The sequence below is a fragment of the Phalacrocorax carbo genome, chromosome 18 (assembly GCF_963921805.1).
Source record: "Phalacrocorax carbo chromosome 18, bPhaCar2.1, whole genome shotgun sequence".
NCBI classification, from domain to species: Eukaryota; Metazoa; Chordata; class Aves; order Suliformes; family Phalacrocoracidae; genus Phalacrocorax; species Phalacrocorax carbo.
The window spans coordinates 10,698,885-10,721,593 of NC_087530.1; the positions used below are offsets into that span (position 1 = coordinate 10,698,885).

At 47.2% G+C, this 22,709-nt stretch overlaps 1 protein-coding gene across 1 annotated transcript in view; it reads right to left on the minus strand.

Moving 5' to 3' along the window:
- Nucleotides 1-22,709, minus strand: part of CACNA1B (calcium voltage-gated channel subunit alpha1 B) — a 300,428-nt gene that overhangs the window by 181,653 nt on the left and 96,066 nt on the right. Inside the window, exons 4-6 of the mRNA XM_064468537.1 lie at nt 13,828-13,919; nt 11,579-11,731; nt 7,136-7,323 (exon numbers count right to left, since the gene is read on the minus strand). Of these exons, the coding sequence (XP_064324607.1) occupies nt 7,136-7,323; nt 11,579-11,731; nt 13,828-13,919 (433 nt within the window). The remainder of the gene's footprint in view (nt 1-7,135; nt 7,324-11,578; nt 11,732-13,827; nt 13,920-22,709) is intronic.

A 22,709-nucleotide genomic window follows, 5' to 3' on the forward strand; every position in this document is an offset into this window, starting at 1 on the left:
AACAAAACCTTATGTTGTGCTTATTCTTCCTGCTAACAGAACGTATGGAAAGCACTTCAGCTAATTTTTCCCCCCCTTTTCCTGCCTGCTCACACTTTTGCTGGCTAAACAGTTTTGCTCCTCAATATGTTAATTCAGAACAAGGAGAGCTGATACACACACGCGTGCACAAAGAGTAATCATGGAAGACTGAACCCATCACAAACCTCCTCAGCCACGAACACTGCAGGCTGCCAGCCCCAGGACACACAAACACCACTGTAAACAGAACCTCGCTGGTTCTCATCCATCTCAGTATCTAGCAATTACGGACTTGTGCTTTAGCAGACTGGCTTCAGGTCACTTCTGACAGACAGCAGACGGCAGCTCATAAGGTATATTAAGGGAAAAAAGCAATTTCAAAACCACCTTCACAAAGTCCCACAGGCTTTACTATTGCATTTACTGCTATAGCAAAGTAGTCGTGACAGTCACACATTAGGAAAGCCAAGTGCATAACTTCACAGGAAACCACAGTCATGAGCAAAGGGCCAGCAAAAAAAGCCACTTAAGTCACCTTTAAGACTTAACTGGCAGGTTTAAGAGCTGCTTGAAAATGTAGGGCCTCTTGAGCCCAGGAGGAATCCCTCAAGCAGGCAGCGAGCCAAAGGAACCTTAGTCCAAGCCTCTGAGATGACGGGATGCTGCTTTATGTTATTTATTTCCCATCTGCTTTCTGTTGCACATTCACCTGAACTCTTCCTCCACCTTCCTGGAGAGTTTTGCACAGGAAACCACCTCATGGTCCAGGCAGCCAGTGCCAGTCACATCCAAACTCCTCCTGAGGAACATCACCTTTGATTCCTCCACTCAGAGTTGTGTCTGATGAAGACCGAGTGTCAATGGTTCAACCCTTATAGATAGATGACCCCAGAAAGGCATATGTGAGCTCTCCAAAAAACTGGGTCAAACAGATTCTCTTCTGCCTCTACAAAACCCCACGCATCCACCATCCCACCAACAAAACAGTCTCTGGGTTGGGCTGGAAATGGAACAATTATATCCTAACCTTCCATTTCTGTATCTTCATAGGAGTCAAGAAATTCAAAGACACAAAGGGGAATGAAAAATACCAAGTGAATCATAAGCTATTCTAAATTCAGTGAGGGTAAAGTTCTAGTTGGGATCCAATTTAAGGTAGACTTATATTTTATTTGAACTGTTCATTCTTACTTACAAGCATATTAGGTTAGGCCCAGTCCACAGTCTTGAAATACCAGCTGGACACTAATATTTGTCAGTATAAAATAGAAGAAACATGAAAATCTCTTGCCATTAAGATCAAAAGAGAGTGAGTGTACACTCTGACATTTCTCCTTTCCTGCAAGGAGTCCCTATTTTGCAAAGCAAATTCCACCGTGTAGCTTTGAACTCCTGTAGAGAAAAGATAAAAGGTGAAAACCCAGCTCTTTGAAAGTCAACAGCAAGACTTCTGCCAACTTCAGATGAATCAGGTTTGCCCCATGATTTTCTGTAGGAGAACTAGGACCACAAACCACAGCCCTCAGCTCCTTGGAAGCTCATCATACACCTCCACTGCAAAGGCATAACTACCCCTCACGGAAGGGTATAGAGCAGCTAGCTCAAGCAGTGCTGGCTGTGTAATGACCACAGTAAGGAGCTCAGAAACCTTCCTAACCCCCTGAGTATGCAGTGGAAAGCATTGCACTCCAAGCTAGCCACAGCTACAGTGCTAGGTCTACCCTAGCTACCTCACTGAAGGAGACCAGTGTGTCTCTCCTCTGGTTACAGGCTTTGTAATGAATGTTTCTACTTAGCATAGTAAAGAGAGATGTTTTAACTGGGGAATTCATGGGCAGGCACAAGACTTTTCAGGCTTTTCTCACATTGCAAAACAAGGTGAGCTTCCCATGACAATCAGGATCGAAGGCAGGACAGTGTTTCACAAGGGAAAATAAGGTTCTTGCATGGGAAAAAAATGAGAATTACTGCTATAGAAGAGGAAACCAGGAGTTATACTATTGCCTCTTTAAAAAGTTTGACACCCCCAAATAGCCTATATTAGCAATACACAATAGATGAGTCACTGCCATTCACAAACACCAAGCATGTAAACAAGATTATCTAAACCACAATTGTTTAATTTGAAAACTAGTTCCAGAGGAAGATCAGGACTCAGGAGGTCTCACATCGAAGGGCACCACAGTTTCTCTTGCTGAGCATCAGCATTATTTCCTCCCACCTCCATATTCCTCCCCAGCACTCAGCCTCAGTTTTCTTTACCCAGACTCTGCACCTTAGTTTGCCAAGAACTTGGAGGCCGTCATTGGAAATGTTCTCCTCCCTCAGCAATGCTAACATCCTCAAGCTCCAGTGGCCATTGGTTATCGTCAGGCAGCTATGCTTAAAGCATGATAACAAGTGCAGCGTGATAATACTTAGCATATTGAAATACTTTATGGGAACTAATTAATAAATTTACATAATGGTCCCAAGAGATAAGCTGGTCACTAGTTACCACCTACCCCAGTAATGGCTCCCTCAGGCACAAGCAAAGCAGATGCAGCAACCCTTGCTGTCTCACACCACCCCCAACCCCAGTGCCATGCTCCAGGTGAACACCGCTTACTGCAGAAGCGCCTGCCCTGAGCAACAGAGCCCAGGGCAGAGCCTGTGTCAGCACCACCAAACTAGGACGCAGAACAGTTGCATCAGCCCCATGCGGGGGCTGGTCCCCATTGCTGAGAGGCACAACTCATGTCACTGGACCAGCCTGGGACTACATCAGTCCCAGTTGCAGAAAAAGAAGTCAGGTTTCCTACTCTGGGGCATGTTGTACATAAGCAGCATTGCTGCCCACAGCAAGCGGCTGCTCTAGGTAGGTTTTTTCCTAATTTCACAGTCCAGAAGATGCTGTGCCCGTACTTCGGGCGTGTCTGCACTGGATTGGACTGAAAAACCATTCACAACACCGGACTGTGACACTAAGTGCTCCCACATTGAGGAAAACAGGTTACTCTATTTTAACGCATTCCCAGATCATGTTGAAGTCTTGAATTAGCAGGAGGTAAGTGCATTCCATTCGCTGGAGAAAAGGCTTTTCCCTGTCCTCAGGACACAGCAACTTTCTTAAGCCATCTGCTGTTCCTTGGACCTTTTTTGAGTAGAAACAGGCCACAGCCAATGAATCTGCAGCTCACAGGAGTGCTTGTTTGGAGCAATTGTCCTGAGACTATTGTGCCGCTGATTCAGGAAGGAGTTTTCCCCAGGTTATTCTTAAAACATTTCACTCAGTTGATGATTCAATCTTTTTGCTTCAAGTATAAAATCACCTAGATAAAAATCGTGCTAGAAAGCTTTCATTGGCCCTAATTAAAATGAAACTCTGTGAAACTATAAACAATGGATCAGCAAGGAAAAAATGGGCTGAGATTTGTGAACTTGCGTTCTCTCTGACCTCCTAACTCCTCAGTTTGTCACAGGAGAAGGAGTGAATAATTTGCAAGGTAGATTATTTACGGCAAAGCCTAGCCTTTGATGATGTTTTTCTCTAAATCTGTAGGAAGGCTGCATCCGGAACACATATAAAATCATCTCAATCCTTTGGAAATGACTGAATAACCCTTCACAACAAGCTTCTCACTTTGGAAAGACCTGAGCCAAACCATCAAACTCAAGGCCAAGCTGCCTCTTTCCTGAACGTCACTTTACACTAAGCTCTTCAGTTTGCCTGATGCCACCACAGACTAACTTTTCAGTCTCAGAGCTGACCTGGTAAAGCACATCTCACCCTGTGACTGACCCCAGCCACCACCACTGCAAACTGAAAACCTAACTCTTCTGAGCACCGCGCAACAAATGTAGTAGCGGGAAAAGAGGAGCAATTACAAAGCCCTATTGATGCAGGGCAGTCAATCAATCACCATCTTCCAGAAGGAAATGACTGACCCATTAAGGAAGCAGCCCATAACCTCAACTTCCCCGTAATGGGTCTCAGTCCTAGACTGCCCGGCATCGAAGGGATTTCAGCCCTAAGAATGGACCCCATGTGGGGCTCTCTGCTTGAACAGCAGGAAAGGAGAAGGTTTGCACAAACAAGGCAACAAACCTACCCCAACAAAATCCAACACGTGGCAGTAGGCACACAAAGGGAGGAGGGGAGGAAGGGCTCTGCTAAGCCTGAGGAACAGCAGCCTTCCCTGCTTTCTAGTTAGTCAGTGGGAGAAAAAGCACCAGCCTTTTTTCTTACTAATGCATAATCACAGTTTACATAGACCGCATCTTGTCTCTTGTGGTCCCACAGCCTTTTGCAAATCTTAATTAAGCAAAACATTGAAAGTAGGTTCACAGCTCAGCTCTGGTGAGTATCCTGCACCAGGGGAATGCTGGTTTCCTTGAAGAGACCAGAGGCCGGGGCTGGTAGGGAAACTAGCTCCACTATTGCAAAAATTTCCTGGCCTGAAACGTTCTCCTCAGCAGTGGAGAACCCAAATGGTGAATCAAAGCTCCTGAACAAGTAATAACCTCTGACAGTCACCTGTTGTCTGAGCCTAAATATGCTGGCTTACATCCTGTCCTCTACCCTGACACACGTTTGCTTATCCCACCACTCAAATTCTGGGTGCAAGAGGCAACATCTTCCAGCTTCTTCCCGTATCAACCCAGTATCGATCCAGCGGGGATCCACCTGATTCAAGCAACACTAACATGCAGTTGCTGAACTGCCTGGTGCTGGATGGACAGACTGGCTGCATTGCTGTTACCTCTGCACACTCTGACAACTGCATCCACAAACACCCACCATGCTGGGTTTTCAGTCATTGCTGCAGCATGGTTTGGGCTTTTGTTTCATTTTTAAATTTGGTGAACTTAGAGTAGGCACAGGAGAAACCAAGGCAAAAGCCAAGCAGCCAGAAACAGCAGATGACTGAAGCTGTGAAAAAGTTAAGGGCTCCACAGAGTGGATCTTCTCCACCCACATCTTTTCTCAGCTACTAACCTGCAAAAGCACAGCCAGCTCCTCAGCAAGCAGAGCAGCACGGGGAGGGGGTGACACAGCTTGCAGGGTAGGGCCAAGGGAGAGGGGGCAGAGATGGCTGCTGGCACTAGTTACACGAACACCATCTGCCAAGTGGTCCTGTGGCACGACAATACCGCTTGCCCTCCACCCAACAAGCAGAGACCCTCATATCTGTCGGAGACATGAACCCACCAAGCATTAAAATCTAAGCTGCAGACTCAGAGAAGGCTTGACATTATACAACAAATACTCAACTGCATCTCATCCAGGCATCTGTTTCCAATTATATTAATGGGTATCTAGAATGATACTATAATAGTTTTTAACGCAACCCCCAAAATCAATACCCCAATAGTAAGCTCTAGTTTTTGCATGTGGTACAAAAGGCAGTTTAGGAGAAGGTGATCTAATATACCACATATTGATTAATCAATTCCAGCCAGGACGCTAATGGGCTTTTCTTACAACAGTTGGCACTAGAAAGAAGGAGCGGGATTGCTGAATGAGGATGGGAAAAACTGGTTGTGTGATGAAGTTTCAGGGTGAGGGGAGGGTACACAGTGGGGAAATGGGCCCTTCTAGAGACCACTCTACGTGGGTGCAGACTGGGAAGAAATGGAGGAACTGAGCAAAGAATGGAGAAGGTAATAAATCAAATATATTGGCTTCAAACGCAGCAGAATTGTACCTTGCAATTTACTGTGGTTGATATTAATAATATATTGCTGTTGCTACAGAAACCCTCACAGGAAGGTCTGCAAAAGAGCCCAGCAGGGGTCTAGAGTCTGTATTGAGGTAGACCAAACACTTTGTAGTCTTATCAGCCAGTGAAATGGTCTGAAGGCATTATTAATGCCTACCTTAGTTATTTTTCCACATTGGCACTTCTGGCTGGGACAGTGCTGGTTAATTCAGATCATCAATACATGGTTGTCAGATTGTCCTTCCTTCTACAGTCAAGGGAAAGAAGCAGCTACTGTAGCTATACATCCTAACCATCAGCACTCACTCTCTCCTTCCTGCCCCTGTACTTGATAAAGTCCTTTACTACCATAGAAAACAGAAGTACAAAACAACTGGACCATCCTCCAGCCCCAAACCACAGCACTTTATACCCACTGTAGAAACATGGGAAGATCTAAGCAAATCAGAAAGCTCAGGAGAACAGGTCTGCAACAGATACTCATGTCCCTTACAGCTCCAGAAGAGCAGCTGTCACACTTTGCAAGGAAATACGATACAGATGCTGAAAACCCACCGAAGGGCTCTACTCCCAGCCTGTTAGCAAGACTTTGGTGCTTGCCTCTCGAGGCAGGCCATCTCAAAATGGTAGGTATAAATTACAGACACAAATGAGAGCATTACACTGCCTGAAAGACAAGTGTCAGAGTCATTCAGTTGTTGCTAGCTGGGTGAGGTTGCCCTACTCTTTGTAAAATTGGAAATAGTAAAACTGACCAAGAGGTTTTGACCTTGAGTTGCTGTGACAGTTGGTCCTGGCTGGCAGGAGGCACAGCCAGCAAAGACCCTAGCAAGGAAATTCAGCCTGGTGTATCTTCTCTACAGCCAACAGAGTCATACCAGCTGTGAAGGTGTATTGAAGTTGCCAAAACTAGTACTGGGTCTTGGTGCTAACATCCAGGTGATGCTGCTCATTGATGTAGATTACAAGTTGAATCATAAAGGTTAGACCCAGTCAAGAGAGAAAACCTCTAGGTACAAAACATTAGCAAGTCACTGGTTTTGCTACCCTATATTGTGCAATTTGGTAACTGACCCAGCCATCCTACAGCAGCACACACCAGCATCTCGGAGCAACACGCACCAATTCTTACACAGGGCAACGCCACGGTGATGCAAGACATCACATTGCAGGTAAGCACGTCTACAGCCTCCAACAACCACAGGCCATGACAGTGGTTCAAGGGCTTTTACAGGACCTGCAGAACAACCCTCAAGAAAATAGGAATGTTCCTCCTAACAAGCAAGATCAGGTGCTAATCAATAAGGGAAAAACACACCAACTAAATTACTTTTTCCCAGAACAACATTTTCCAAACTAACACAATGCATAACAGCACCCCAGGAGCCCTTCAGCCCCATCAGCGGACTCACATTGTAGAGGATGTCAGTCCATCCCTCCATGGTGATGCACTGGAAGACGGTGAGCACAGCAAAGAGGATATTGTCAAAGTTGGTGATGCCATAGTTGGGCCCTTGCCAGTACTCCCTGCAGGTGGTCCCACTCTCGCACTGCCTGGCAGGAGGCTCCTCTCCACAAGGAAAATCTCCCACCTCATCACCTGTAGAGAAGAACAGTGGGGAGAAAAGTTACCAGCTGAAGCCAGTCAAGCAGCTGGTGCTGCTGTGTCCTCCTTGCACAACATTTCAGGTTCCTTTTGCCACTATGGGCATGTAAAAGATATTACGCCCATGTAATAATTTATATACTGCTATAAGAGATGGTTTAGTGGCAGGGTGGAGTAGAGCTATCCCTGAAGCGCCCATAATTTATAGTTTGCCCCAGTGTTCAGCCATGTCATATATGAGAAATGCCACCAAAAAAAAACCCCAAAAAACAGAGTGGTAAAAGCAAGGACTTGGGAATGGTACATACTTCAAACACTGTGAGCCAATGATACACCCTCGTACAGCATAGCTAAGTGCTAAATACTGGCACTGCAACGTTAAAGCAAAAGGGGCAGGTTCTTTACCACTAGCTTAAGCAAGAGCTGCTTGTTGATAGCCCCAAAATTGTCCAGATAGAGATGTTAGACCACAGCTGAACGAGGAGCCCCTGGCTTCATCACAAGGCAGTACCACCACAGCAGCCTGTGTTGCACTAAGAGCTCCAGCCCCTCTGTAAGCTTCATATTTCTGTCCCAAAGGGCAATGCTGAGGAGCACAGGTACACGTGGCAGGGAAAGCGTCCAGCTAACAGCTTGTCTGCAGCAGGGATGGAGTTTCTGGGGGTTGGACTAGATGACCTCTAAAGGTCCTTTCCAAACTAAACTATTCTACTATTCTCTGATTCTCTGCTGGGTTTCATTTCAGACCCAGAGAAGGCAAAGGAGGATGAATCTGTCATAGTTAAGGACCACAGGGGATGGCCAGAAGGATGACAGCATCTTCCAGAGTCAGCTGTGAAGTCTGAAACCATTGCAGCCCTCCAGAGACGTTGCGAGCACCAACTCAGAGCAGTTTGGAAAACTAAAGTGTGGGGCTTTCAAAGTAAATAAATATACTAAGTAATACTCCGATTTACACAGAGATGCAATTCGGGAAATATTAAAGGGTTTTAAAAGTGACATGTTATGGTAATGGAGCAGCAAACTGCACAAAATCAGATTCACCAGGGAGAAAACAAGATCAGCACTAACAATAATTAGGAATAATCATTCCATAGAGCAAAGCCTGCAGGAGGAAAACAAGATTGTCACTGTGGCTCCAGGATATATATATATATGTGTGTGTGTGCATGACACGATTTCCTGTTGACTCAACACCTTAATGCAGTGCATCTCTCTCCAGCTCCCATATGGGTCACCACAGGCTTTCACAAGGGCTTAGCGAGACAAGCCTGCAAAAAGAAAGTACCAAATCTGGCTCATGCAGACCATTTGTGAGTGTGTCTTAAAAAAGAATCCAGTTTTATCTCTGTTTGGCCTTTTGTTCCCGGGTAACGCTCTGCAAATGCAATGCACATCTACTACGAAGGATTGGGTTTTTTCCCTTTTTGAAAAGGGAGAGCAGAACTGGTCCCTACTCCCATGGCTGGGGAAGACAGAGAAAATTAGATTCTCAAAGAAAAATGGGAAACAAACGTGATGCCCTCCTCCCCTGGAGCACCTTCAGGGCGCTTGGACCGGGTCAGCTGCAGAGGGTCACTGCTTAAAAATAATCTTGTGTCAGCAGAACAGGACAGCATGGAGGATGCAGGGAGAGGAAAACAAGTCAGGCATCCACTGGAGCATGCGCCTCCATTGATTTTCACCCATTTTTCATAAAATAGAGAAATGTTTCCACTAGCTCAGAACTGTGTCAGGCTGAGTGGCAAAGAATACCTTGAATAATCCTTTTGCCGTATTTTGGTCCCAGCATCTCTCTTCATTGCAGTTTATTACTGACCTACCCAGGGCTACTGCACTAGCAGGGCTATAGTAACGTTTGCTGTTGACACTTCTCTCAGTTCCCTCCACGATGCGCTGAGGAACAGCTGGTACCTCCCATGCGGCTCCTGATTCCAGGAAAAATCCCAGGAGTTTGCTCACTTTGGGGGTTTGGAACAGAAACAAGCGTGAGCAACATCTCCTCCTCCAATTTTCTACCCTCTGACAGCGGCATCTCTTTCATGAGGTTCACATTTCCACACTCAAGCCAGTCTTTGGAGCCCGTGGTATCAGGCCTGGGCTTATTAATGCACATCTTTGGAGATGATGAGCACTTAGGTTTTTAAAAGGCTCGACTGATGGCTTTGCAGGATGCTCTGCTGCTCCACTCACAAGGGACCGCAGCGCCAGGAAACCTCACCGCTCCCTGCCTTTCCAGAAACACCATTGCACCATTTCCCGCCGAGCAGGTGGAATCGATCCCCATAATTCATCTGACAACCAGCTCATTAGCCCTTGAGAAAAGCAGGGGCTGGTGTCTGTAAACACAGGCGCCGCCCGAGCGGATTCAGGGGGAGGTGAGCCCGGCCACGCTGCATCCTCCCACTGAGATGCCAGGTGCTGCGATGCAGAGATATGCAACACACACCAGTTTTTCGGCTGCACTCCCAATTCCTAGCTGGGAGCCACCCAGCAAGCAAAAGTCACTTACACACGGCATTACACATGACAAAAATCTGTTCTCGGTCCCCGAGCCTGGCACAGAGATCTCTCAGTCATCACTGATGTCAGAGAGCTGTCTGCAGGGAACACAAACAGCTCTGGGTTTTATTTTCCCCTTTTACATTAACTACCTTCTGGGGGCAGGAAAAAAATCATCCTTCTCTCTAGTCACATCGACGACAGAGCTTCAGAGCTCAGCCTACAGCTGCTATAGGCAAACGAAAGAGGCAAAGAATCACCTGCCTTGGTTGCAATTTAACAGACCTGCAAATGCTCCTAGAAAATGCAAAGCTGCTTATAATTGCTTTCCCCCTGCCATCGCACCAGGAGTGCTTCTGCTTCCTACGCCGTCCCTGTTGTTATTGCTCTGTAATTGCCGCAGCAGCCCCAGAGACCTTGCGCTGGGCTGAGACTAGTTCTGCTTGGCATGAACACACACCCCACAAACAGAGTTTCCTCTCCTACAAATCCAGTCCAAAAATTCATTTCTTCCAGGAATTGCCGTGCTTCGCTCACACGTCACACACCTGACTGTCCCTTACCACTTGTGTTAGGTTTTGCTGATACTATATAGGAGCACAAGCAAGAAAACAATTTCACCCTGCTTTTGCAAAGCTCTGTGTAAACTGAATGGATTAGACTGTTTCCATGTTGTTGTTAGAAAGCGCTGTGAAGGATGCCCAGAGATTTGGCAGGGATGTTGTTTTATTACCATTTGAATGCATATAAATAAATCAATATTAAGACCTATTAGTGATAATCACTGAAAATACAAGACTGTGTATTAAAGACAGTTAATTGTACCTTAAATTGCAATCTTTTGGAGACAAGAACAATATTTTCATCTGTGGATAGCCCAGATAACCAACACGTGTTAGCACTACTATAAAGGAATATTAAAGAATTACATGGAAAAAAATGCCTTTTTTTTCAAATTGGAATGAGTGCTGAGCCATGGACAAATGGACGAGCAGCCGGCTTTGACGTGGCAGCCGGTCCCAGCCAAGGGTCTCCAGGTGTTATTCCTCTCCACCTCCATCTTGTGGGGTTTATCTCTCATTCACAGGCAGACACATCATTCACTCTGCAGTGCATCAGCCCGATTCCCCTTGCCCTTCTCTGTTTGAAGGACATTTTTATCTTTTCTCCATCAAAGGGCTCCTTGCTTTCCATCTAGTGTCCTTCCTTTTTTTTTTTTTCTTTTGATTATTCCCAGTCTTCCCAATGTTACTATTTCACACCCAAGTTTTCTCATACCCATGCAACCTACTCCAGAAACCTTGTAAGGAAATTCAAAGTTCAGCAGCTTTTCATAGAGCTAATCACAATGAAAATGTAAACAGAGAACAAGTAATCAGAAAAAAACAAACAACAAACCCACAAGCTGCAACAAGAGGAACTGGGTTCTGTATTTCTACTATGAAAAAATTCTCCCACGAGAGGAGGCCCTAAGCACCTTCATCTCACTCCTGTGTAGACCGAGAGCAACCCACTAGCGTCAGGGGTGCCATGGTGGTGCACAGAGAATCTGTGCCAGTGCATGTAGGGTGAGAACAGAAGTCTTAACTCTTGGAATAGGTAGGTAAAGAGGGAGGGAATGCAGTGAATGTGGAAGAGGGGAAAGGAAAAGCAACCTAAGAGCAGGACAGAAAGCATCCCGATGCGATGAAGGGGACTAGGAGCATCGTGACGATTCGCCGGGAGGGGAGCGAAGCGCGAAGCTCACCTGTCTCATTAGAGAAGCAGGTTTTGTGAAACTTCCCCATGTAAAACTCCAGCCCGATGATGGCAAACATCACAATGGCGAAGAAGAGGAGCAGCCCGATCTGAAGCAAGGGCACCATAGCTTTCATGATGGACTTGAGGACAACCTGCAAGCCTGTGGGGACAAGGAAAAACATGTAATCAGTGAGGGAAAGAAAACAAGGGCTTGAGGGTGGGAGCAAGGTAGGAGAGAAGGGGTCTGCCTAAGGCAAAGTTTAGGATTGGCAATACCAGGCAATGCTGCTTTTCCCAGGGTGCTGTGAAAAAAGATGCCATAATGCGTTCGAGATGCGAGAGAGAATCAGGAGAGTTATCTTTTCCTGACCCCTTTTCTTCAGATCACAGATTCAAAGGTCTCTGAAGCCTCAGAGTCACTAAAAGGACTTTTCCTGCAGCCAGTGAATTCCCAAGACTCAGCCTGGAGCTGGACCAGGCCCTTAAGGCAGATCCTGCAGCGGCGTGGGTGCAGCAGCAGAGCTGGGCACTGCTGTGGTACCCCCGTCCCAGGGAGGGCAGGGAGCGCCGAGCTGCGCAGGAGCTGCCTCGCCCTCCGTGACACAGAGAATAGCGCGACGCTGCTGTGCCTATCACACCCTGCTTCTGGAGAAACAAAACCCTGTCTCCAGGGCTATCCGTCCATAGCTTTTTTACCCACACTAAAACTCAGTTTCAATTAAAACCAGGGGAGATAACGCGAGAGAGGTTGGAGAGATGGAGGTGTAAGATAACGTCATTCAGACACACACAAAAAAACTTCAGCAATAAGCAGCAGATGAAAGCCACCTTGGTGGCCTGTCCTAAGGTACAGAGAACGAAGGATCATTATTGTCTTGCCACCCTGTACAGCACTACTGAGGTCAATACGGGTGCATGCAGAAAAGAAAGCATGATGTTCTGTTGGACAGGAAAAATACTGAGAGTGCAGAATTAAAGCATATACCCATGCTTGTATATAAATGTACCTCAAGCATGATATGTTCACTACAGGAAAAGAAGCACATCACACACCTTTCACAGCATCACTAAAAACACGACAGCAAATAGTGCTCCATGGAAAAATACTGTGCTGCTCCAGGACACATCACTGGGTGGGAGAGCACGTCCTCCTGGGGCGAGCATGCAATCCACGCCAGGACAGGGACACCCCTGAGGGGCCACCTTAGCTCTCTGACCTCCTTAGACTGCCACTACCACAACACTGTATTGCCTCGCACAGGCAAGGAGTCCATGAAAGAACAGCCAGCCACATCTCCTTGTTAGAGATCCTGTTAATAAATGACACCTTTCCCAAGCCTACCCAAGGACCTCTCCTGCGTGGGAACTCAGATTCCAGCCCTGCCTATAAAAGGATGCTGATTTCAGGACATTTTGGTGCTCTTATTGCAAAGCATAACACCTTGCTTAATTTCTACAGCACAACATTTCAGTCCTGAAGCAGCCAGGGAGGTGGCAGAGCTGATGCCCCAACCTGCCGTGCAGGAGGAGAGGGGGCTGCCTGGCTGCCAGGGGGTTAATGCAGAGAAGATCAGAGCATGCCAGAGCAGTGGCTCCCTTTCACCAGCTCTTGCTGGAGGGAAAAAATCTCTCTGTTCCACATTCACAAATGAAATACACTCCTGACAGCGACCCCCCACTAGCAGGCAGAGCAGCTGGTGAACAGCCACAAATACAAAGGCCGTAAGCAATGGTGTGGGGACTTTGATGGTTTCAGGGCATCAACAAGGCACAGTGCAGCTCCTCATCAGAGCACCAGAGCACCTGGACCCTTCACTTTACCATATAAAATATATCAAGGTGTCCACTGAGTAGGCAAGGCCAAGTCCTATCTGCTCTTTCCCTTCATTTTCTCAGCCTAGAGGGGTAAAATCCCCAGTGCAAGGTGCCCAGCTGGTAAAAACCACCAGAAGATCCAAGCTCAGGGCTGGGGGCCTGAAAGCTGCAAAATTTGGGTCTCAGGCCTTCACAACCCAGAGAATTAATTCAACCCCACAGGCAAAGGAGCCCTAGGACAAATCCCTGCCCCTCACCTGCAAACCTGGGAGCTCAGTGCTGAAATCAGCTGGCTGCACACAGAAGCGGATGACAGAAAATCAGAACCTAGCAAGGGCAGGAACCACAGACCGTGAAGAAAATATTGCTCAGAAAAGCATGTAACACCCCAAAAGTTATAGAGACCTTTGGCTGTGAAGATGACATTATCATGACACTCACTTGGGATTCCTGACACAAGCTTCAGGGGTCGTAACACTCGGACGGCTCGCAGGGTCCGCAGGTCAAAATCAGTCCCAGCAGTTGCTAGAATCCTATTTGTAAAAGGCAAGAGTGGGAAAAATTGAGATTAAATGCAAATTCCGCTTTCCAAAGCATGGATAAGTGTTGAGCAAAGCCAGCAAATATTCAAGCTGCTTTAAACTTTATACCTGTGATCACATTGCAAATCGTGTCCACTGACAGCCACCAGTTCACACCCTCCCCCAGAGCTGCTGAGCTTTGCTCAGACTATAGGAAAATCCGCAATACCTGGCCTGCTTACGGGACCACTGACACACAGCGAGCAAGCCTAGCTCTGGCCGTTAAAGAGCAGCACCCTGTGCTTATAGGAAAGCGTACACCATTTTTCAGAAGATGACGGTGAGAGGGAAATAAACCCCTCAGTTTTGCTAGAAATTACCTGCCAGAGCTTTTCTCTAGAATAAATTTAGAAACCCCTCAAGTACTGAGGTCTGGTGTTTCCTAATAACTACAGCAGTTTCTAGTTATACAGTTTACTCTGTGTGTGCAAAATTTTTGACATAGCATCTTATTTGAGGAGAATATCCAGAGATCAGGGTGAAAGTGTTTACTCTGATATGTTGCAGTAACTCTGATAAGAAATACAGCCCCCAAACCAGAATGATTCTTAAAAATATAAGTGCTCTGCACAGAAAGTTAAATGGCTTCAGTGTTTTAGGGTGCAGGAAAGGAAGAAATATTGTCAATGTCCACACGCCACAATGATGCAAACTCCTTAAGCAGAGACCCTGCAAGGCACACTGCCCCACAGAGCATGGCAAAACTGCGTTCATTAATTACTGCAGCACTTCCTATGATGCTTCAACAAAACTATTCTTGGTCTGGGACAGAGCTGCTCCCCTAACACAAGCAACCACGCAGTTAGTTCAGAGCAAAAACCCTCTCACCAGCTCCCCATCGACGGCACCATTTAAAGCGGTGATAAGCAATTGCCGATAGGTTTGTCCAATTGCTAGGTTTGTCCCTAGGCGGTTCTACCAAGACGGAAGGGGCTGAGCAACCAGCCCACCAGCAGGGTCTGCAAGCCCCCAGCCACCTGGTACCAAAAGTACAAGATGCCACCACTTTGTTAACCACAACTGCTGGAAGCGCTGCCGGTGGGCACCAACCTTGACCGTAATCTGACACTTTGCCCACCCTTCCCCAGGAGCTACAGCAGCAAACTTTTCCAGCTGAAAAGCAGATTCCAGAGCTGCCAGAGGCCATGGGCAGAGCTGGAAGGACTGCCAGACTTGGGCAGCGAATCCCTGCGAATTAAACACCCAGGCACAGCCAGTGTCCCACGCCGGAGCACAGAGATGCTCCGAGAGGTGCAGGGCCACCCACAGTGTGCGCCCGCGATCTTTCTGCACTTGCCCAGAGCCCTTTTTCTGGGTTCCTGATAACAGGCTGCCGAGCATTCGGTGAAGTAGCCAGCTACCATTAAAAAAATACAAGAAAAAGCAGAGTTTTTCAAAATGAGACTTACAGTTTTACTATGCAATACGTGTTATGCAGGACGTCTGGCAAACTCGGCAGCGGAGGACGTGGCTGTGTAGGGAGCACTCAAAGCACAGCTACATTCAGATAAAAACCCTGTCTTTGACTTACTGACTGACTTCGCACTGCTGCCAAGCACGGGCCAGGGAAGAGCAGGATCAGCATTGCTGTGCAGAAAGAGCCAGACTCCATCAGCAGGAGGTGCTGGAGATCAGGAAAAAAGCATGCTGAGATGTTGGATGGCAAGAGAGGCAGCAGCAAGCCAGGACCTGAGGAGCAGAGTATCTATTCTATAGGACACCTGTTCCTACATTTTCACGACCAGAAAATTCACATTACATCATCTCTATCGATGCAGGTTGAGCATAAGCAACAGGAGACAGTTTAAACCAAGAACAATCTCATGCAGAGACTTCTAATTTAATCTTCTGCACCCATGCCAATGATTTAATTCCTCTTTTCACTTCCCTCCATCCTCACAACTTAATTGCTCACTTATAAACCTCTGCAGTCTGGGAATAGCACACACTTCAAGTCAAAAGATAATCTTAAACATCCACCTTGGATGTTGCTACTAACAGCACAATTAGTCTCCAGTGAGCTAAGATGGATTTGTGCTGTCATCAGGCAGAGCCCTTGTTCCTGGTACAAGCTGAGAGGAGGGGTGTTTGATATGCTCGCTGCTTTGTTTCTAAATTCAAAGAGGAAATGAGAGTGAATGGGGGACATCATCAATTAGTCCCATGGTGCCAGTAAATGTTCCAGTGGCTGGAGGTCTTCATTCCAGTCTTGTCTTTCCAATAGGCCTGATGCTAAAAACTATTGCAACACGCCCCCCACCCTAACAGTTTGTTCGCTCTCACATCACTAGCACCATGATCCCCTAGCTAACCCGCACAGGGCGCCCCATGGCCCACCACCTCCCGCGGCTGGAGAGCTGGTCCATGGATCGTATCAAATCACAGCCGAATTGTGCAAACCATCCATGCCTGTACAGCTGAGCTGTACTGCTACATCTGCCCACGAATCAGCCACTCTTGAAAAGCAATGCAACCCTGGCCAGGTTTTGCCTAGTGAGAAAAAAATAATACAGCTGCATCCTAAACAAAGCCACTTCTGGTGGAAGAAACAGAAGAACAAGGGGAGGAGGTGGTAGTTCTAGATCTAAAAATCCACACTTGAGCCTTACAGCTAAATGAGGCAGGTGGTGAGAAAACCCAGGTGGGCATCCAACATGTTTCCTGCACTACTCAAAGAGGGGAGGGCTGGACGCTCTGTGCTCACAACCGTGGCTCCGCAGCCCCAGGCAGGCTGCCCAAAGAGTGGAACTGGGGGAAAGGGGACCACGGGGATTTTAGAAGTGTTATGGGGTCAGCATCCATCCCAGGAGCCCCAGAACATGGGGTCTTACGGCTCCGAAGGACCCGCTGGCAGAAAGCTGGTGCCTGTAATTGCGAGGGAAGACCTGAACGGCAGCTCTCGGCAGCTGGAGCCCAGCAAAGCACCTCGGCAGGGGGAAGCCGTGCCAGGGCAGAAGATGGTGCCTTTTCTCCCTACAAAACCAAGCTAATTTACAGCTGCTCAGAAGTCCATTCCCCTAGACTGTTCACAGACATGCAGCCCCAGTGAGGGAAAGGCTTTAATTAACTTTGTGGCATTTGCCTAAGTGCCATCTTTCTGTTTTATTCTTTCCCCCACTCCAGCTGAAAGCTCACAGGAGCCACTGTGAATTAGGCCAGAACAAGTCAGAAATTATCATTAAAAATAAGAGAAATGGAGAGATCAAAGGAGCCAGCTGACAAGCACGTCCTGACAATCCAGTCAAAGCATCCCTGGCTGCATAGCGAACCACTGAGAACAAAGGAGAGGTGATGGACGAGCTGGTGCCGGAAGAGGAAATCCGCTGTGAAAGGTAAAAAAATAGCAAGAGAGAAGATTTTAGAATATAACCTCGCAAAGAAGAATAAATACCTTGATCGGCAGCCCTTTTTGTATCTTAATGGGTTGTACAGAAACACTGAGATTTGATAGGCTTAGGTTGTTGTCTCAGATAGCACTGCAAGTGTTTAAGTGCAACAAAATCTCATTAAATAAGTTCCTCCGTGTAATTTGCCTTTTTTACGAGCAGGATGGACAACAGTCAAACCTTTCTTGCTCATATGCTGCTGTGGAGGATCTGGGCACACATCCTGCCAGCCCAGCAGTGCTCAGGACCGCTGCACTCCTTCCTCACTTTCATGGTAACTTGGTTAAATGCTGCTTTCTGTATCACCACCTCCGCTAACAAGCTCTGACTGACATCTGTTCCCAGAGACAGAGGCCAAATTTGTGATAAATGCTTGATAACTTTTGTTCTAGCAAAGCCCGGAATAAATTATAAAAGAATCTTATTCCTTTGGGTATAAAAGAAAGCAAAGAATGAAGGGAAAGTTCCTTTCCTGAATGTTATGCTAACATAAATAATTAGCAATCCATTTCTTAAAGTACCTCGGAGCTCAGGATTTCTGTGCACTGGTTCAGCAGGACACACGCTATCATACAATGCTGCACTTCTGAGCTACCCAACAAAGAAACTCCTTAGTGAAGCCCTGACCAAAGAAAATGCCTCAAAACTCATTCAAGCTTAGCCCCAGATCTCTAAATCCCAAGGACTGAAGTGGAGAAAAGCTAACCTTGCTCCTCAGGATCATCCCCACCTTGTCCTCCTCCTACCTTAATGGCCTTTTAGCACATTTATTTCAGCTTTCCAGATGATCCCTTGGGGACGAGCAGGTGACAGAGGTGCTTTGCATCTCCTCCAAAACAGGAAGAAGAGGAGGAACAGAAACAGAAGGTGTCCCAGGTAACAGCCAAGGATAGACCATTAAAAATACCGGGTTTTCTGTACACGTCTCTGCTTACGTGAGCAACCACACCTCGGGTCCAGCTCAGCAAAGAGCAGTCAGCGAGGCCACGCTCAACACACACGTATCTGCAGGTGATGGAGCACGTTTTCCACCCGGTCTCCTGGCATCACTGTCTATAAATCACAGTGGAGGTGGCATGAGATGTGCAGGAGAGAACTGGAACTGGCTGCAAGTCCAGAAGCTTCAGTGTGCCTGCTTGTGAGCAGGTAACAGAGCTACATCAGAAAACAGCGAGGTTAATAACTGAGAACGATTAACACTTCCAAGGGGATCCTGCCACTGGACAGCACTGGTGCCAGGGCAGGTTCTGCTAGAGGAGGAATTGCTGGCATAAATTGTAGGCATTTTTAAAGTAACCTTGCTATTTATGGTAAGCTCTAGTCCTAGAAAGTTATGTGGAAACAGTGATTATTTCAGAGACCTTATCCCAAGTACCCGTTCCTAAGAACCAAATCAATCTCTTCAGCTGGATTAGGAGAAAGACTAAATACCCACCAGACAGTTTCCCTCAAAAAAAGAGATAAAACTAGCCAGCAGTACAGCAGCTGTCTTATGAAAAGAAATAGCAACCATCACTTCTTACCCAGGAATACAACCCCACCTAAAGCAGACACCTTGGCAGCATCGACCCAAAAACCTCTGACAGAAGCAGGAGCACAGAAAACTCCAGTAAATCACCCTCATTCCCAGAGCCCAACTTTGTGCACAGGCTGCTGATGTTTAACAAACCCCAGTGAAATAGAAAACATAGGTAAAATAAATATCTTCATAAATACTGGCTGACTAGTTTAAAGAGGTTTCCCTCATCTATGGGCCGTGGGCTCACCGTCGCCTCTGTCTGTGCTAACTGCTAGCTGTGGCCCTCACCCACCCCCTCCTTCCCGATTCCTTCTCTGCTGCCAGGGGGTGGAGAAGGTCCCACGGGAGTTGTCACCGCCACCAGGGTCACCATTGCGGTGTTCATGGTAGCTGGCGACCCGAGGGGAGAACCTGCAAGATCCTTCTGCTCCTGCACCATTGTGGGAGCACTTGGGAATTTTACAGTAAAAATTATGTGGAAAGAAATAATTCCTTTGAAATGAGAGATTCTATGGAAAAGATTCATTTCCCTCAAAAAATCCCCATTAAGTTCATTTTAATTAGCTGGGCCTTTTAACTGGTGTTTCCCCTTCAAAAGCACATGCAGAGCATTGAAAAATTACAAAAATATATATTGTCCATTTCTTTTTTTCCCCCCTGAAACCATTTGCCATGGGAGGAAGCGGATGAAGCCAATGAGCAAGACTTACAGGCAGAAGCCACACCAGTTACACACACTAAAAGCTGCAAAAGGATGCGGTGCGTGTTACTGGTGGGTGTCTGTCTGCTGAGAGGCACCTCAGCTGCAGTGCAAATCAAAATGAATATTTTTCACGTTCTGAACTCCAGAGCGCACACTGAAGACGTTGCTCAGTCTTACGCTGGTGACATGGTCTGGCTGATTTCCTTGCCCGGGACTCGAGGGCAGTCAGCAGAGGCAACCAGCCAAGAGGAGCCCATGAGCCAGCCCCTCCGATGCGGGCAGCCGGTTTGTTCAGCGCAGGAAGGCTGGCTTGCGTTTGGGCAGCAGCGACGCGGCTGTCAGTCCTGCTGCTCCCTTGTCCTCCCAGCAGCAGCGCAACCCTGCGCGCAAGCGGTGACTGGAGCAATTGGAAAGATGCCCCTTTTCACTCAGTTTGATTTCATGGTGTGTGAGCTTTATCTTGACTACCAAAGCCACAGAGTCGACACCAGGCCTGAGACGATAAGTAGATTTGCCATGCTAATTGCACCGTTTAATTTATGGCATTGCCAGGTTCATCTGCTGGCTCCATCACTCCACGCTGGTCACTTCCCCACCAGCTGTCCATAGTCCCTCCCCCACGGAAGGACCCAGCTTGCCAGCTCTCTGCCTCTCCTGCGGATGACCAACACCAAGCCTAAGCATCCGAGGATATACCTGAATATTGCTTCTAAGGCTACTCCTGCCCTTCAAAGCACATCTACAACACAATGTACCGGGTCCCAACCCTTTCCTTAACACCAGCCTACTCAGAGCAACTGAGGCTGATCCCCTTGCTCAGATAAACATGTCTGTCCCCAAACTGACCATATCCATCAAAATGGCCTCGCTATAGTGAGGGATAAACCTCTCTTTAGCTGTAGGATTGTTGGTGTTTAACCCCAGTTGGCAACTGAGCACCACAGAGCCGCTCGCTCACCCTCCCTGCCGCAGTGGGGCGGGGGAGAGAATGGAAGGGCAAGAGTAAGAAAACTCATGAGTTAAGATATGAACAGATTAAAAACTGAAATATAATAATAGAAATAGTCATGAAAAGGAAAACAACAAAAAAAGAGAGGAACAAAACCCAGGAAAAACAAGTGAGGCAACCGCTCACCCCCCACTGACCGACGCCCAGCCTGTCCCCAAGCAGGAATTGCTGCCCCCCACCCAACTCCCTCCAGTTTATATACTGAGCATGATGTCATATGGTATGGAATATCCCTTGGGCCAGCTTGGGCCAGCTGTCCTGGCTACCCTCCCAGCTGCTTGTGCACGTCCTCACTGGCACAGCATGGGAAACTGAGAAGTCCTTCGTTTAGTGTAAGCACTGCTCAGCAACAATGAAAACATCAGTGTGTTATCACATTATTCTCATACTAAATCCACTATACCAGCTACTAGGAGGAAAATTAACTCTATCCAGCTGAAACCAGGACAAACATGAGGGGAAGAGAGGACAAAATAAAATACATCGAGGAAATAACAATATTCAACAGTAAGGGGTTGCTGTGCTTCAGAGGCAGAGAGACCCAAGTCATTCCTTGGTCTCACACCAAATGGGTGCATTTCTGAGCCTTTTGTAGCCAACACTAAATTTGCCACCAGCCTTCAGCATAGAGAATTGCCCAGATATCAACGCAAACTCTCTCCTCCTCTTTGCGTGGCAGAAGCGCTCCAGAGTCCTGTGAGGAGACACAGCAAAAGGAGAGCAGAATCCCCCCTCCCACCAAAAACCACCTGCACCCCACTTTCCTGACTGTAATTGCTGAGCCAGGGTCCAGGGAGAAGAGCATCTGCAGGCACACACTCCACTGCTACAGCAAGACACACAACCACCAAGCAGTGTGTGACACACAAACAAAACAAATGAGGTTTTGCAGAGTGCAGAGAGCTGGGGGCTCGGCTTCTGCCCAGGACAAAGGAAGATATTCTGGTTATGAGGCAATTGCTCAGATAAGTCCTTATTGCTTATAAGCAGGAGAGACATGAACACACTACACCACAGAGTAGAAAAGGAGGTTCATTCGCAATAAGCAATGACAGCTGGCAGGAAAATGCACATGTCCAAAACATTTTAGTGGGCTCACGCTGGGAAAACTGAGCACAGAGGAGTTAAAACCATTCTGCACTTCTTTGTAGCTGGAAAGTAGGTCACACCTTGAGTCCCGCTACATTAACATTACAAAGGAGAGATGGCTGCTTTCTGTCCTTGGAAATGGGCATCCCAGAATTTTGTTCCTGGTGTCAGAGGATGGGGAGAGCAGGAGCTGGGAGCCCAAAGCACTTTCCTGGAGACGTCTGGTGTCACGCACCCCACCCCGTGGTCTCCCGCATTTAGGCAAGCTACGGAGGCTTTTACCTCAGTAACAAATAAGATTCTTAAAGAGGAGAGGGGAATTTCAGGGTCAGCAAAATGTTTCAAGTATTTTTACTTTGGGGGGCGAGGGGGATGAGAGAGCAGCAAAACATCATTTGGGATTGTTTATTTCATTTGTCAAGTTCTAAAATTAAGTATTCTGAATTTCAATGCTTTTAGAGAAAGCAATTCATGTCAAGACTGCAAATATTTTCTGACTTGATTTAAAGCTGCCATTTTAATGAAAAATACAAACCTGCAAATCCTCCGTGCATGAAAAATGTCACCCAAACTAGACACTACATTTCACTGTTGTGTCAGAAAGTCCGGGGGAGCGTGACTCCGCTCCCTACTAGCTGGCCAGTCGGAAGGGGGCAAAGGGCACCGGCCAGCGGGGAGGTGGGTGGGGGATGCATTTTTCTGCCAGGAGGGCTAGCAGGGCAGCGCAGACGCTGCAAGAGGTAAGAGGTCTGGTAAAAGCACATCTCAACCCTGTTTCCTCATAGTACCCACAAAACAAGAGCCTCCTTGCCAGACTGCCCTGGGAGCAGCGGCAAAGTCTGCGTTATTTGGAACCAGAACCACATCACCCTCTGTATTTGGCCAGTACCCAGAAGTAGTTGTTAGTGAATTGAGCAGAAAATGTCATCAGTATCAAATTAAACTGGTGTTTAAAAAACAAGACAAAACAAAATAGTTCCAAATAAGAGCTCAGCCTTCTCTCCTGGGCTGCTGAACTGGTGCTGCTGGAGCTGGC